This window comes from Anastrepha obliqua, chromosome 4, assembly GCF_027943255.1.
Source record: "Anastrepha obliqua isolate idAnaObli1 chromosome 4, idAnaObli1_1.0, whole genome shotgun sequence".
Lineage (NCBI taxonomy): Eukaryota > Metazoa > Arthropoda > Insecta > Diptera > Tephritidae > Anastrepha > Anastrepha obliqua.
In genome coordinates, this window is record NC_072895.1 from 47,836,173 (window position 1) to 47,854,375 (window position 18,203).

At 32.1% G+C, this 18,203-nt stretch overlaps 1 protein-coding gene across 3 annotated transcripts in view; it reads left to right on the top strand.

Annotated features, from left to right (window-relative positions):
• Nucleotides 1–18,203, top strand: part of LOC129243874 (protein spinster) — a 64,100-nt gene that overhangs the window by 43,716 nt on the left and 2,181 nt on the right. The window contains exons 3-8 of one of the 3 annotated variants that reach the window (XR_008582352.1): nt 1,584–1,910; nt 3,202–3,463; nt 14,856–14,954; nt 15,012–15,362; nt 16,794–16,935; nt 17,107–17,287. Coding sequence is in view for 1 of the 3 variants with exons in the window: in XM_054881279.1 (XP_054737254.1) it covers nt 1,584–1,910; nt 2,526–2,787; nt 14,856–14,954; nt 15,012–15,362; nt 16,794–16,935 (1,181 nt within the window). In the remaining 2 variants the exon portion in view is untranslated. Of the gene's footprint in view, nt 1–1,583; nt 1,911–2,525; nt 2,788–3,201; nt 3,464–14,855; nt 14,955–15,011; nt 15,363–16,793; nt 16,936–17,106; nt 17,288–18,203 lie in introns of all 3 variants that reach the window. The other 2 variants (XR_008582351.1, XM_054881279.1) reach the window with 2 other exon arrangements.

An 18,203-nucleotide genomic window follows, 5' to 3' on the forward strand; every position in this document is an offset into this window, starting at 1 on the left:
ATTTTTTTTCCAACATTTTCTAGGAAACTTTCAGGTTAAAAAAATCTAGGTTATGTTTTTCAAAAATGACAAAAAAATGTGTTTCCAACACTTTTTGAAAAAAAATTGCTTTAAAAGTACACTTTGTCTTAAAAAATAAAAAATTAAAAAGTATAGTTTATCTTGAAAACAAAATTTTTTTTAAGTATATTTTATTATAAAAACCCCAAAAGCAAATTTAGAAAAGTATATTTTATCCTAAAAAAACAAACGAAAAATTTTATATTAAAAATAACCGAAAATATTTAACTTTCGAAAACTATGCCTAAAATTTGAATCTTTATACTATAAAGGTGAATGTCTGTACGTTGTCCGCGCATCACTACGAAACGACAACACCAAATGACGTAAACATTTTTATACATTCATATTTTCACCCAATGAAGGTTATAGGCATGTTTTTATGATGGAACTCCCTTCCCACAGCCCCCAGGCCGCGCCACCACTCCCATTCGTCAGTAATAATCGAATATTTGCTTAAATTTAATCTTAAAAATCCTAGTTTTTCCTATTTCCCACTATTTATAGCACACTCTAGACTTCATAATCCGCATAAGCTGTTCAACTATGACCCAAATGCAAAGTTCAAAAACGGTTTGAGATAGAAAATTAATAAAAATAATTTTGCTTGATATTTTTCTGATTGGTTGTTTTGATTTTATTTAACGAGGCATAGCAACGGATGCCGGGTATTGTAATATTATATTATGGTTATTAATAAAAAATTATTTTCTATGAAATTATTGTTTGTAATTCTTTTATATACATATCCTAAATCCCTCAAAACTACTACTACGCGAGCGGGGCCGCGGGTTAAAGCTAGTATTGAATAAATCTCGAAATAATAATTATTTTTTTTTTTTTTAATTTACTTATTATACTCAAGCCTACAAATAAACCAATTTTCGGAAAAGTTGACGACAGCTTCCAAAATACTTACATAGAATAGCTCCACTTCAAACTTATAGACGCCGAGACGCTGGGTGCCGAGACACGTACTCTGACTGCTTGTATGACAATAGAGCGTATTTGGTCCAACCCTCGTTCAAGTCCACTCTCATTCGTTTCTCTTATTTATCCAGCTTCGAAAAAGTAGAAAGATTAACGCAAAATATTTCATAAATTTTCGTTTGAAAATTTTAAGTAACTTATCAAAATTGTATTAATGCAATTGACATTGAAGGTTGTTGTAGCGTCATAACATGGGGAATTATACTATAATGGGGATTGCTGCTGGAGTAACAGTTCTTGGCCGAATATAAATTTGGGACGTTCCGGTAACGCCCCGGTAATGACATTACACATTACATTGAATATCATCTCTGCTGGCAAAAAGTGGTTCTAGCTTTTATATTTATGAAAAATACATCGCAGAAAGTTATATTTTATTATATTTATTTTGTCTGGTAGTAAAGTTCATGCATACTGAATACTTCAAAAAGAGGTCTCATGTCACTGTTGATTCTGAATATTTTTTTTATTATTTTTTATTTCAACATTTTAAATATATTTTTTATCTAATTTCTTTTCTCATTCCTTTGTAGTTATATAGTCGGCTCCGAGACCGCACGTTTGGCCAACGACTGGCGTTGGGCCTTGCGTGTCACACCTATTCTTGGCATTGTGGCTGTTGCGTTGATACTATTAACCAAAGAACCCGAGCGTGGTGAGAGCGAAGGCTCACACAATTTGGAACCTACTAGCTACACTGAAGATATAAAGGACTTAATGAAGAATCATTCATTTATGCTTTCGACAGCCGGTTTCACATGCGTTGCCTTCGTAACGGGCGCTTTGGCTTGGTGGGGTCCGAAATTCATATATCTAGGCATCAAGATGCAGCCAGGCAATGAGGAACTATCGTTGAATGAGTGAGTATATTAAAAGAAAAAGGGAAAAATAGTATATAAAAAAATATAATAATTTTGTTTGCGGATAATTGCAAAAAAATGACAAACATATGCGATGAATACGTACAGGGGCGAACATATTATAACTAAGTGCATGATGATTTTTTTTCATATTTTCAAAGTTTTTCGAGTTATTTTGTTTTATATATTTTTTATTTATTTACTTTTTTTAACCTTTTTTCATTTTTTCCCCAAAACCATAAGTGAAACTTTCAACCTTTGGCATGTTAATGCTCACTCGAAAATTTTCTAAAATTTCAGCTTTAGAAGTGTAAAGTTTAGCTTAAAAATGTGTTAAACTTTTCTAAATTGTATATAAAGTCTGAAAGTTTAATTTATATGCTTTGGTTAAAGAATAAATCATTAAAACCAAATAACAAACAAATTTTAAAATTAATAACGAAAAACATTGTAAATCAAAAAAGTCAGCATGCTCTCAGTTATGCTCGCCCCAGTAAACGCATAAATATTTAATATATACATATATATGTATATGCGCCTTCATATTATATTTATTTATAACATAGAAATTGACAATTTGAAACATATGCACATAATTCCCATTTGAAAAACTAGCGTATCGTACAAGTTTGGCATCATCGCTATGATAGCTGGACTAATTGGTGTACCATTGGGATCGCTGCTCGCTCAGCGTCTACGACCAACTCACGAGAGTTGTGATCCATACATTTGTGCCTTCGGTCTACTCATATCAGCGCCAATGGTCTACATGTCGCTGGTAACACCACAAACCTCAACCTCGTTCTGCTTTTTGTTCGTCTTTTTGGCACAAGTGACGCTGAATCTGTGTTGGTCCATTGTAGCTGATATTTTGCTGGTAAGAAAACGAAAAAGACAAAAAAGAAAAATGAAAATTATTGGATGAAAAGGCGAAGTGCAATCATCAGCAAATGTATAAAGAAAAACAAAGCAAAAAGAGAATCACTGCCACCCTGTCTGCTCCACTGCGCGTTATACCAAAATGTGTTTAAGAAGCTTGTACGATCGCTAATTGCTACGACTGTTAACAAATCAAATATTTTATTGCCTTAGACTTTTTTTTCTAATATGCGCTTTTGATTTAACACGAGTTTTCTTGTTTAAATGCTTTCTACTGGATATTAAATTTTTTTCTTTCTATTTTCTTTGTTTTCCCCCTTTCTCCTAAATCTCTAAACTAAAAATATCAACTTTAAATTCGCACAAAACTCGAAACGATTATTTGTTTTTCTGAAACAAAAAAAATTAACAGCGTTTCGCTACGTTTTGGCATTATTACAATGACAGCTGGTCTAATTGGTGTACCGCTCGGACCAATTTTGTCGCGTGCGGTTGCCAGTTACAAAAACAACGCCGATCCCTTGGTGTGCGCCTTTGGATTATTTTTTAGCTCGCTTTTCCTTGCTGCCGCGATGCTGTTTGTCACAAAATACATCATAGCCTCGTATATTTTAATGTTCATCGGTCAATTGTGTTTGAATCTAAATTGGGCACTTGTGGCTGACATTTTACTGGTAAGAGAATCGCTAAATTTTCCTAAAAATACACGTGTTATGTTGTGGTGGTTGTTGTTATAACTGAAAACATATATTCGTACAAACAAAATATGTAGCAAATGTAAACATTTTTTATATACATAGCTTTTATATAGCTTAGCTTACTACTACATACCTTATCAAAAACATATTAAATGCATTTGTATATAAAACCATCCATTATTCGACAACAAATTAGAGAAACACCAGCATTTAAAAAAGTATTTTGTTTTCCTCTTCGAAAAATGGTACAAAGAGAAAGTATTGTGTTTGCTGAAAAATATTTTATTCTTTTGTAAATCCATTGATTTTTAATATAGTTCTTTCTTACAATTTTTTGAGTATTTGTTTTTGTAAACAAGGTTCATTAATGCTAAATGCCTAAGTATAAGTAGATTTAAATGTCTCTTATTTGGTAGACACATTTTGTTTTTTCATTGAAACGCTGCCAAATGCATATTATTACAATAAATATTACAACTACATTAGGGTTATCGATTAATCATTTGTAACCATTTCAGCGGGGTGTCGCATTATTAAAAAACGACATTTCCAAAAACCCAAAAATACAAAGCATGAAAAATACTGCCGTCAAACCGAAATTTTAATATAAGTAGGTTGAACTGGTAGTCACGCATAGACCCTTGGTTTGGTCCTTAGCGAGAAGTTTTAATGTAATTATATATAAATTTTAATTTTGCAATAATTTATCATTTTTTTTAAGTATCGTTCATATACATACATACATTTGAAATAATAGAAGCGCAGCTAATTACCAAGTTTTCACTATTTTTGTTTTTTCAATATTTGTAATTAGTAGAAAGTTCAAGTTTCAAGTGCCTGAGGTTTATATGGAAGAAAATTTTCGACATCATATGCAAAAATAAAAAGTACAAAATCAACGCGATTTTTTACTGACTTCAAATTCATATTTGATTATACTAAAATTAAATCCATAAAACTACTTACCCAAGATTTTCTAAAAATTCTGAGAAATTTTTATGAACATTTTTGAAATTCGTAAAATTTTTTATTTACAAAGTTTGGTGCTTTGAGCTATTTGGATTCTGTTGCAGAATATACTATATTTATTATAACAAAAACAACGTTAAATACAACAAAAAAAAAAATGTTACTTGTTGTTGTAGCAGCATAAACTTTCCCCATACATGTACGGGGAATACTATTGGAGTGATAGTCCTTAGGTGAATCGGTTAAAAAAATTCGGGTCGATTAAAAAAATTCGGGTCGATTAAAAAAATTCGTAATTCGTCGTGCCTATACTATTTTGAACACAGCTGTATATGTATTAATATATTATATAAGACGTTTTCAAATAAATTTTTGTTATTTTGTTTAGATAAAAAAATGTAATTACACCTTTTTTTGCGAAAGGAAGTTTATACCTAATAATTTTTATTGTTGATTTTTGTAATATTATTGTATATTATTTGTAAAATTTTCAAAACTAAATTTAAGTAATTTTCGCGCCTTAGTTTTTCGCTTAAAACTCACTTTAATCTAACAATTTTACATTTCACCCAACATTCCCATGGCAGCCGGTTGTACGTTACCGGAATGACTCGGGTTTACCCCGACCAAGGGCTGCCGCCCCAGTAAACTAACCCTGTGTAGTGTACCGTATCCCATCCCCACATTTCACCCAAAACTGTTTACTTTTAATTTTATTTCATTTGTTAATCGATTTTCTTCGAAAAGTTTTCCCCATCCGTTATGCTTAATTTTGGCACAGCTCATTCATCAGTATTAAATTTCTTATTACATAATATGAATAAGTGTGAGTGCAAAGTTTTCTTTCACTACTACACCACCCTTGCATAATACCCATCGCATATTTTCTCTTCTCCCCTTTATTTCGCTCTCTACGTAATAAAGTTTGCAATTTATTTGTCCCAAAATGCCCCACTTATCTGCTTCGTAATGAAAAAGTGGCAAAGAGAAAAATACCCTACCAGAACTACGAGTATGCATTTATGTAAGTACTCCCTTTGGTGAGTTGGCTTCCAGTTAGCGGGCTGCTTTTCGCCACAGGTCTCATTTGGATTTTGAATAAAAAATGGTATATAATAAATGCAATAAAGTCGGGAAATTACTCCCCACGGAGTTTACATATTGCATTTTCACTCATACGTGCATATAAACGAAGGCAACAGACTGATTCTTTGCACAGCTTTGCCAGTCACGTCCCATTTTGGCGCCAACTCGAGTTAAACTCGCAACTCGTTTGCATTTCTTGTTATGGTTGCACTCCCCTCGCTCAAATTGCTATAAATTATATTTGCAACCCTCAAAAGTTTCAAAATAATTCAGTATTTTTTTTTAAGTAAAGCTCTGTTTAGCATATAAATATGAGTATAACAAAGATCAGACCACTGAGACTCAGATACCCATGGCTTGATAAATCTCATTATAATAAAAACACAGATATTTTGCCACTCCAGCACCCAATTTTAGAAATCCCCTTGTAATCCGATGCCAATCGAATCATTCTGATAACTCAATTTGCGCAATAAATTATATGTCATAGCAGATGATATAATCCTATGAATAAAATAAGTACTCAATTTTTATACTATAAGTTTCAAACATACTCATTTTATATTCAACTTCTTTTAGACTATAGGAAAATAAATAAAAAATGTTCAAATAGCTTTGAAAGATGTTCAAGTCAAGTGTGTCCTTCAATTTGTGGAGTATCGTTTCGATTTTGTTCTACAAATGGTGGTACCTACCTACAGTTCTCCACCGCCACCGAAGGCAGATGTTATTTTATTTTCATAGCATAATTTTAATAAGAAGTTTACCATCGCAGGCCGACCGGCAACTACTGCTACAAGAAAATTGTCTAATGTTAACTCTTCATTATAGCCGTTGAAAGCATACAAAATAGTCAAACACTTTAAGAAGTCGATAAACCCACTCTTGGTTTCTCAAAAGCTTGTTAAACTCTCACGTGGATGAATTTAAATGTTAATTTATGGACTCTTTAAAATAACTGCAGCTTTAGTTAAAGTGAAGGAAATTGTAATAATACAGGCAATGTAAATAATAACAAGTGATTTTTGGCCACCGACATTTTCAGCCTTAAAAATAGTTTAAAACCAAACTGCCTTGCCGAAACCTCGAAACTAGCAAATTTATATTCGTCAGTAGTAGTAGTAGTTGAGTAAATGGAAAGAGTTCAAGGCAACTTTAAAGTTGTGAAAAGATTGGCGGTTCGGTTGGTAAAGCTTAGTTCATTGGTTTAATAAGAAAGCGCCTGTTAACACTAAAATGACTAAAAGCTCGACTCAATTCGATGCAGAGTGCCATCTAGGGTAAGGAACATCTTTGATATTGTCAACCATTTTTGACACGAAAGGGCCTCCTAGGTGTGAATTATCGTCGTTAATGTCTGCTCAGCCATCTCCAAAAATTATTCAACTACATATCATACATATGTAGTTACGATGATCTGATCAAAATCCTGCTCAAATCTCTGTAGTTTCCCTACTTTTCATCAATACTTTTTTTTTAATTACATGCTAATATTTTTCTAATCATTTTTGTAAATGTGCACTATCTAATCTTGACTTTATCTTTTTAGTTATCTCAAAAACAAATTCAACTCCAATATCAAAACGTTTCTTTAATTATGAGAGTGTCTTTCAATTTGACACGCTGCGTCTGGTTGCCACATAACATTTCACGAACTCAAATAATTTTTGGCAAATTGTATTGCAAATGCTAAATTCCACTTGACTCTGCAGTATCTCTAAACGTGTTAATGCTCGCATTTTAGCATTTAGTAAACATATCCACATTTGCCCGGCTTATTTTTTTTTTGGCATCAGATGTTGTACATAAATATTATTCAATGATATCTGCTATCAAAGCCGTTCATCCTGTCATATGTATATGCAAGTATTAGTGCATGATGCAATTATACATGAATAAATATGTATGTGTGTTATATATGTCAGCTAAGTACAGGACAAATATTGTATACGAGTGCCAATTATTATCTAATAGGTGCCGAAATGCCCTCATACAACTGATATTAGACAAAAAGGTAGATAAGCGTGAAAAAATATTATATTAAGAGAATTTTCTGCACTTTTCCTATTATTGATGCACACTTTGCTTCTTTGTTTTATAATTTTGAATTTTTATTTTAACATTTTAGCTATTGACGTTGGCTGGCACCTCCTTCAGCTTTTGAATTTATAGTAAGCTGTTTCATATTAATGTATAAACATAACAGATAGGGTGGGCCATCGGCTAGTTTCTTTTCAAATCAATGCCAATCGTCCAAATCCAAGTCAATGCGTCCACAGAGGGCGACGGTTTGATGTTAATTTAGTAATATCCTTATTAGTAACTTTTTCGAAAACCAATAAAATTAAACTTTTTTCACAACAACAAGGCGTTTTCTGGCGTTTATATTGAATGTTGAGCTTTAGTGAATTAAGAGATGTATAGTAAAATTTCCGGCAAATATTTTTTAGTTAATTTTAACACGCTCTATCCCTCTGTTATATGTATTTTTGGCCCGTTCCCGCAAAGAGACAAAAAAATACCCATCTATTGAGGAGTTAGAGGACTAAAGTGTTCCATAAAAATGTTCCGTTACTTTTTCTTGAAATGTAAGAATCGCTAGTTGCCTTTGCCGATTTGCCATGGGAATGTGCAAGGAGTGGGAGCATTGTTCGTTATACTACTTTGCTGGTTGTCTTTAATAATCGAGAAACTATTCCGACACCTAAGACGCATATCGACCAAAACATATGCGACGCGACGACATGTTTTCCACATTTCTGTACTTTTTACTCTACAATAAAGTAAAAACTACACTATACTCGGATTTTCAATAGTTTTTGGCAAAAATTTTAATAGTTGATGTTGCTAAATTGTGGTCTTCTAATTCCAATGGCTTTCCCAGTTTTGTCCGATTGGCTTGAGTTTTCGGGATAACGGTATTTGAAAATATACCATGGGGCCGCAGAGAGCTCATAAATTTTGGAAATGGAAAACTATTTAAATGTATCTTCATGTATGCATAATATAGAATGCAAAAAACAATTTAGAATACATTCAACATTTTTTTATTGAATTTAGATGACCTACATTACGTAAAATCAACTATTAAAACCTTTACTCGAATTTATACAGTGCTATTAATAAAGTTAAAATAGTTGAAAAAATATTGAACGGTGTTCTTTTATAGCATCATCATCTTCAAAGAAACCACCGGTTAGCCACCCTTTATGTATACAGTGAGTCAAAACGGTTATGACACAGTGATTGTTTTTTAACAATATTCGCAATATGGCCATTCTATTGTTTTCCGCTGATTTTTTATAAAAATATTTTAACAAAAGCAACATAAAACACCCATACCTCGTTTAATGGCTCAGGTATATTCTGAAAAAGTTGGCCATAAAGCGAACAACCGTTTAACGAATCAATTATTTTCATACAAATCCGAGCATATTCAAGTTGATGAACTTTAATATAAGAAAAGGAAAAAATATATTATTCTGATATTTTATCCTTTTTATTTCTTATAAAAATTAAGAGCTTACTTTTACTTAAAAATAAAAGAACGCCACACACGAAAATACAAAATGTTATAATATATGCATAAGACCTCTTCTATTCGCTACTTCTCTGCTCACTATCTCTCTACTCGGCTCGCTTGACGAAAAATTTGCATATGAAAGCAACAATAAAGTTATCGAGCAAGATTCGCCGTTAGTGTGTGTGGTTATACCTCTTAAAATTGGTATAACTCATTATTTTATAAACAAATGTAATTTTAGGCAGCTCTATTCCAGCGCTACCAAGACATGTTTATCTATACCAGTTGTTCCATCTATTCGTCACTTGCTAACGCTTTGCGAAAAGAAGAGGCCAATAGTAAAAAAAGAGAAACCAAAGACATGATTCATATAATCTACCTATAAAAGTTACAAAATGTTTGAAAGTTGTTTTAATTTGATAAAATGATGCTGTCAAACTAATACATACAATTAAAAAAAAACAAATTATCAAATTTTTACTCGGAATTTTTAATTTTATTTTTCTATAGAGGTGTTATTTTGATATTCAAAAAAAAAAAAAAAAAAATGATCGGTTGTTTATTTCATTATAAAGAGGAAGGTATGCCGTTAATAGTGGGAAATAACATCAGGCAAATGACCACATTGACCACGCTTTCAGGACACTATCCTTTTCATGAAATTTTCCATAACCGAATTGCAAAGTGGCTGCCCTATGTCCTCGATAGCCTCACGAATTCCATCTTTGAGGTCTTGAATCGACCCAGGGCTGTTGGCGTTGACCTTCTCTCTCAGGTGGCTCCAAAGAAAAAAAGTCACAAGATCTCGGTGGCCAATTGTGATCACCTCTTCGAGAGATAACACAGTCCGGAATCTTTCCCCGTAAAATATCAATGGTTTCGTTGCTTGTGTGGCCGTAGCGCCGTTTTGTTGAAAATAAACGTTGTCCAGAACAATACCATCCAATTCCGGCCATAAAAAATCGTTAATCATCTCTCGATAGCGCAATCCAATTCATAATGACACCTGTTATTGGGAAATCCTTTAGTATGCAATTTTGTAGTTCATTTAATTCTAGTCGTTTCCTTTTCATTTTAAATATTTTTTGCGAAGCTCGAAACTTCGATTAATACCGCTTCTATTATACTACAATAAAAACTATATTTTTATACAAAATTATCGAAAAAATTAGCATAAAAAATTGTAAAAACAATCACCGTGCCAAAACTTTGTTGACTGACTGTATCTATGTACTTGTATATATAGATAGCTGTTTTTTATTTTGCTCAAATTTCATTATCTTTTTTTAACGCTGTTTTACTATTAAGAATATTTAGAAAGTTAGTTTTAAAAATAAAATAAATATGCAAACGTATTTATGTGTGTAGATACTTAGATAATTCTTCTACGATTGCACGAACTTGAACTTGTTTTAGCAAAAAGCCAGTGTGAGACATCTACGCCACAAGCGGTGTTCGACACATCTTCGTAATTTAGTTGCCGAGGTGTATTTAAAATTATGTTGACGTATGCGTTTGGAACTTTTATCTTCCTATTTATATTACCTATTTTTTTACGAATGTCGTCAGCGCATTTACTTATTTTTGCATTTATTTTTTTATTTATTTTTTTTTAACTTTTTAATTTTTTTTATTAGAGAAGGGTAGAGCTTTTATGGGCATGTCGCACATTTAATATTACGCTGAGAAATGGTTGTTCAATATTGTGCAAATATCACCACGGGTGATTGTAGCAACTACGAACTAGTGTAATCGGTGGATGGGACTCAATTTTCTCATATCTCATTTTTATTAACTGAGAAAACTTAAACTATTAAATATTATATTTAGCCATTTGATAAGCAGCATGTCAAAGCGGCTATTAAGTAATTTGAGCTACATACTTAAATGTTTATACATGTGTATGTATGTATGTATATATGTAAATGTGCAGGCACTGACCATGTACAGCAGACTCTGCTTAATATTTAATAACTGGATGCAGACATTTAGTGATTTGGCTTCAATTTTTACACAATTCAGTCTAAAAAATAGAACGACTACAAATCGACAATTCGGCGTTTTCTTCAACCCTTCGCTCTATGAATTTGCCGAACAGATTTATTATTTATTTGTTTATTATTATTTTATTATATATTTTTTTTTTTTTTTTTCAAAGTAAATTTCTACAATTTGGAGTGTTGTTCAGACGTTAAGGGGGTGGTAGGGTTTAGCGCTAAAAAAAAACACACTTTTTTTTGAATTTTTTACAGAAATATGGCTTAAGATACTTTAATAAAATCAGTTGCATGTTATTGTACATCTTTTCAATAAGTTTTTAAAAAATATTAATAATAAAATATTGACAAATAAGCCCATGACAGAGTTTTTTTGGAGATATGTTTTTCGAGAGGTGCTCTGCGGTGCCAATCGGCATTCGTCGTAGAATCATCTGAAACCAAAAAAGTCGAATTTTTCAGTTAAAGTATGACGTAATGCTCCCCCCCCCCCCCCACATGAATAAATTTTTTTTGTAATTTTTGTAATTTTGGTGGCAAAAAAACGTAAAACGAGCATTTTTGGGGAAAAATTTCGCCATATTTGTAAGTGAAAAACAACCTTAAAAAAAAAAAAATAAAAAAAAACAGTGTGGGGGGGGCGGGGGGAAGTATTTTTGATTTAGAAAACGTGTGCCAAATTTGAAAAGAATCGGTTGAATAGTTTCGGAGTTGTGATTGGCACCGACTTTTAAGAAGTCGTTGCGGGAAAAACGCGTTTGAAAAAATGACTCTGAAAAATTATCTGTGCATTCGAGGTAGAGTGCCTACAAAGGCTATAACTTTGGGAGTTCTGCTCCGATCCACTTAAAATTTTGACACAACATTCTTGAAATGATTTACTATAAGATGAGTGAAGAAAAAAAATTTCGATTTTGTGACCCTACCGCCTGATTACATACCTTTCAGTTAAAACTGTGTCGTATTAGGATATATCCTTACTTCAACAGGTTTGTGGTAATAGTAAGTCTGAAATCCCTATCTAAACTTTTGTCCATCCGTATAAAATGACTTCATTACTTTGCTGCAGTCAAGTTTAAGCTAAAAATTGCCAATATAAGAACATATATGCGGTATCACGTTCCTAACACACACAATACCCATAATCTATTCAGACTTTTTAATGAAGGCTGAAGTGGTGGCTTTGGTAGTCGCATTCCCAACAATCACTGTATAAGCTATACTTTTCTGAAGAAGTATTACTCGATATCCAGCCAATGTCGGACATTTAAATAAAATGTATTGAGCCATTTCAACTTCTTGCAGATATTACCTCTATAAACCGTTTCTGTACACAGACTCAGCCGGTGCGGATGTAAACGCAGAATTAAATTATGTCCTGTAAGCAATCTGCAGTCGGCTCTTCTCTGCCGATTTACTTAGCACTCGCATAGAACAGAGTTATAAACCTAGTAAAGAGTTTGAAGTAAGTCCTGCATTGAAGAAATACAATACATACTGTCAGGGTAAAAAAAAAGCATATTGACGACTTGAGTACTTAACAATTTTTTTTATTAAAAAAATATAGTTCATACTACAACAAAAACCATATAACGCAAAGTTTCAAACTTTGTATAAAATTTATAAAATTTCGACGAATTCTCATTAATATTTCTAACTTTTCAGTCAGAATTTGTAGAATTTGCAGGGCATGCAGTTTTGTAGTCCATTGACGACAATAAAAAAATACAGTTACTTTTTGGTAATTTTTTTTGTTGACCGTGCTTGACTTTTTCTTCCAAATAAAACAATTCGTGCATGTACTTTATTTGGAAGAAAAGCCGTGGCACTTCGCAAAAGAACATATTCAAAAATCAACGGTATTTTGTAGTTCCTTGAAACTTTAACTTTGTTATACTAAAATAATTAATATAAATATGCATAGCCAAAAAATAATTCTGGCTACGAGTAAAAAGTTGAAAGTTTTGATGAAATTTTGTAACTTTTGAAACCTGTGTTATGTGGTGTTTGTTTTGGTATGAACCACATTTTTATAAACAAAACAATTGTAGTGTGTTTATAATTTTGAAACGGGGTGTATATAAGAAGAAATGGTAGCAGTACGAATTAATAGTGTTGAGGGCAAGTAGGTACGTACGTATGTTTCTAAAATGTATCAATTCACTGCTCAAAGTTGACTCTTGCAGTTTTTTTCATAGGTGATGCTGAATACTTAATCCATCTCTGTCACTACTGATCTAAAAGTAAGCAAAAACAATCAGCAGTTTATCAATTTTAACCTTCACTCGATATGCAAAAAACAAAAACAAAAGAAAGACATTTCGGCATAAAATTCGTTGAAAAGTAAAAACCAAAAGAGGAAATAATCTTTAAAATTAATGAATAAAGATTTAAAATTATGTATTTCAATATTGAAATGTATATGAAATATTATTAATTCAAAGATTATAGATATTTTCACGATATTTGGCTTGGCTTCGACCAAGTCGTATATTTCCTATATATGATCGTATGAAGGACATACACACATATTTACGCACGTAGCCAGCAACGGGATAGGCGATTGCGTGTGGATGTCTGAGGAAATTTCTCATAGATTTATACAATCAAATATCACCTTAATCTCCAGTGCTAATTTGACATAATTGTTTATTTTTTTTTTGTAGTAGTCTACACTCTTCTTATAAAGTCGAAAACCCATTGCTTGAAATTCTCTTAATACATACCGTTTTTGTTGCTTCATAAAAAAATGTATACATATTATGATTTTTTATGCTTAAGTATGTAAGTGTGTACATATGTATTTATATTTCAGTAGCGATATACATTTTGATTTATACTTTATTTTATATTATTTATGGTGGAAAATGTTTACATTTGCTCCGAACCTACACATATTATACATACACCCACACACACATCTTTCGATACACGCACATAATTATTTTCATTTAAATGCCACAAACCCCTTTGCCATTTTAAGCCCTAAGAAAGCAAAAAAACAAACTCGACTCGTTGAAGTTTATAGTATTATATCAAGTTTCGCTAAAGTAATTAAAAACATGAAATGAGCCGCGAATGCACCCTGACAATAATTTACAATTCTCTTCTTCGTTGCCTAAAAGTATGCTATTACTTGCGCTGATTTCGCGCATTGCAGATACAGCTGACAGTGGTGGTCAAGAAAGCGATTGTTTCTTCGCATATTCTATTCCATTTCTTTTTTTGTAACAAGCAATGTTTTATATTTGCTGCTGGTTGAATTCCGCCTACGCTACTGTTGTGTGTATTGCAAAAGTTGTAAAATTGTTTGGATTGCGTTATCCTGTGCTCGAACCAATTTTTAAGGATCTTGGCTATGGGAAAAATGTCACACGTGCTTGATGCTTTTTGCTTTCTTTTCGCGCTTATGGCTCCATCTGTGAATAGCTTTTTGTAAACTCACCTTATTCCAGTGTGCTGTTGTCGCAAAAATCTTAGACTATACCAAAAATTATGCTTTTTCCTTTGTTTTGCTCACTTTATTCGTTAACATTAACAGCTGTTAATGTTCTCTGCAACACGTCAACACTAAAAACTTAAACTAACTATTCTTACGGATGTAACTAAACTATGCGATTGGACGAGTGGATTTAACCTGTACCTGAGCTTTTTTTTTGTTTAATTTGCACATTTAAACACGCACATGCCTTGCTCTTTCTTTTTGTGTTTTGCACTGTATGGAATTTAAGTTAATATACATATGTACATATGTAATAAAGTATTTCATATTCACTTAAACTTTTTTTTACAGTACGTTGTGGTGCCGACGCGCCGTTCCACTGCTGAAGCCTTCCAAATTCTACTGTCACATGCGTTGGGTGATGCTGGTAGCCCTTATTTCGTTGGCTTGGTATGTAGCCACATGTATATTTATATTTATTTATTTTAATAATTTTTTTTTTTTCAGCTTTCGGAAGGAATCAAGCGTCATTTGCGCACCACTGCAACTCAAGCAGTTCAGACCAACGAATTCAGTATCTCCATGCCTAGTATGTCCTTGAGATTGGAGAATAACAGTGATAATATCACTGACAGCTTACTGTCCGGAGATGCTACAACGGCAGCGACAACGAATCTCTTAGCGGAAGCTGCCAGTGCAGTGATGGCGAATGTCACTGACTTGGCTGCGAATGCTACAAACTTTTTATACCAAAATGCCACGGACTTTGTTACGGATGCAACGAATATGTTGCCATTGAATAGTACCCATTTAAGTGACTATTTCCTTGATGAGAAATTGTTGGGAGGGGATATTGAGGTAAGTTGCTATAAAATACAAATTTTAGTTCTGTTCTGATGTGTAAAAGTAGTGCATAGAATAGTGTAGCTGGTAAAGTCAATTCTGGTAAAGCTATTTTACATCGTTGACTCACTGTTGAAGCCATATTTCTCTCTCGATTAAGGATTTAATTATTTAAAGCTGAAACAGAGGTTGTTTTTGTTATTGCTGCAACAGTGTGTAGCACATTGAAGTGGTATCCTTGGCCGGTTATAAATACATGCCATTCCGATAGCGCGCGTACGTAGAGCATTCATTGGCAAAAAATAATTTAATTTTATTTCTAACCAACTTTTTCCCTTTAAGTTTAATCGGCCAACATGTTTCGAACCGAGAACTGCATTCAAGTTTGTTTGTTTAACAGTAATAGAAGCCCCGCCAGTGTAGGGCTATCACCGGTCGTCTTCGTCTAGCTGATCTAATAGTAGGCCCAGGAAACATGCTGTTTCGACGGGTCGGTTTTAGAGGGCATGTGAAAAGGTGGTTAGTGTCGTGCGGGTGCCTTCATATGCCTACACATGCCGGACATATGTTTGGTATGTCGGGGTCAATTCTGGATAAGTAGGAGTTTAACCTGCTACAGTATTCAGAACGTAATTGTGGCCGGTGTTACACGTGTCTCACGGGGAAGCTGGAGCTCTTCATCTGCTATAGGTGGTGCTATACATTCCCATGGCAGCCGGTTCAAAGTTACCGGAATGACTCGGGGTTTTCTCGACCAAGGGCTGCCGCCCCAATAAACTAGTCCTGTCTAGTGAACAGCATATCTGCATTCAAGTTCTAAAACTTCGGTTAAAAATTTTACTTAATATTTAATTATATTTTTAGCAACTTTACACCAACAAAAAGTCAAATTCCAAAAATGAGATTTGTCCACCGGAATCTTCCGGCATTAACCTTTATCCATACATTCATAAAAAGTAGTTTATAAAACTCGTTTTAGAAAAGAGCGAACCGTTGTGAAATAAGACAGTTTTTACACATTTCTGTAGAATTTGGGTAATCAATTCACTAATCATTCACTGGGGTGGTCTCAAACTACATACTTTGAGGCCAGTAGCTTACTTCGTTATTTTAAACTTTTTTTTCTTATATTATACAAGAAGGCGCAAAATTAATCATCCAATTTTGTTTTTGAATAATTGTTTACTGAATAAAAAAAACTATTTTGAGTGATGGAAATCTTTATTTTGACCTTTACGCACTCCACTAATTGTCAGTTTGTATACCGCAACTGTCTACTTCACAAGTGTCAAAGACAATTGACGTGCGATGCCATTTGCAAAAATTATAAATCTACCGATAGGGTGATTACTTTTGCGCCGCCTTGTTTTTAAGTTCTCCAAGATTAGCTGACTTATTTATCCATTTTTGATAAAATTTTAATTAAACCTTATTTTATTTCCTTAGGACACCGATAGGACAAAATTCAAAGCATTGCAGTATTCGCTGTTTTCTACGAGCTTCATTGAAGTTTTGGGTGCCGTTTTCTTCTTTCTAACTGCCATTTATATATTGAAAGATAAGCGACGAGCTGCGCGGGCAACACTTGGTAAGTTGACATTAGTAAAAAAAAAAATAAATAAAAAAGTATGAATTTAAAAATGCTTTTTGTCGCTGATCGCCAGCGTAGACTTTTCTGTTATGTTTTAATAACTTTTTTTTTTTTGTTTTCATTGATTTTATTATTACTTATTTTATTTTATTATTACTTTTTTCGTAGCTAACGAACCAAACGATGTTAGCTATACAGCTAGAATATATAAAGAATTCGGTTTCGAAGATTCCGAATGTATCGTCCTTTGCACTGATATTACACGTGATCAGCGGGCATAAGGAACAAAACAATAATTAGAAGCAAACGAAAATTGGCGAAAAGTGTATTTTTTTAAACTTCGTCGCGGGTGGGTTTGAAAGTGAATTTTAATTTGCAATTGTTTTCTTTTTTTCCAATCTCTCACTCTAACTGTGTCAGCATTTGCAAATCTTCGCTTTGTAACACCCAGTTTTTTGTCGCTTCAATGCTTCATTTTGTTGGAATGCTCCTTTTGCCTTTGCCGCCTTTTCTGACATTTTCCAAAATAATACTCTTTACATGCTATTGACTAAGATCAATTTCCTTAGGTGTTTGAACTGTGATTATGTGCTTTTGTGTTACTAAATTTGATGTTTAAAAAATCTATTACGTTATAATTGTCGTTGTGTCACGCATTTATTTTTCAATTATTTATTTTTTTTTTTGTAATTAATTTTTTTTGTAAGTATTTTTTTTTTTTGTTAATATTGTTTTTTTTTTTGGTAATAATTGTTTTTTTTTATAATTATTGTTTTTTTTATAATTATTGTTTTTTTATAATTATTTTTTTATGGTTTTTTTTTCTAATTGTTATTTTTTATAATTATTGGTTATATTTATAATTTAAAATTTGTTTTTTTATAATTTTTACTTTTTTTGGTAATAATTTTTTTTTTATAATTATTGATTTTTATTTACATATATATCTTTTGTTTTAATAATTATTTTTTGAATTTTTTTATAAAAATTTTTTTTTTTATAATTTTTTTTATAATTTTTTTTTTATTATTGTTTTTTTAATAATTATTATTTTTTATAACTATTAATTTTTTTTGTAATAATTTTTTTTTATATAATTGTTTTATGTAATTATTGTTTTTTTATAATTATTGTTTTTTTAATAATTATAATTTTTCTTATAATTATTAATTTTTTTTATAATTTTGTTTTTATGTAATTGATTTTTGGTTTACATAATTATTATTTTTTTATAATTATTAATTTTTTTTGTAATTTTTTTTTTT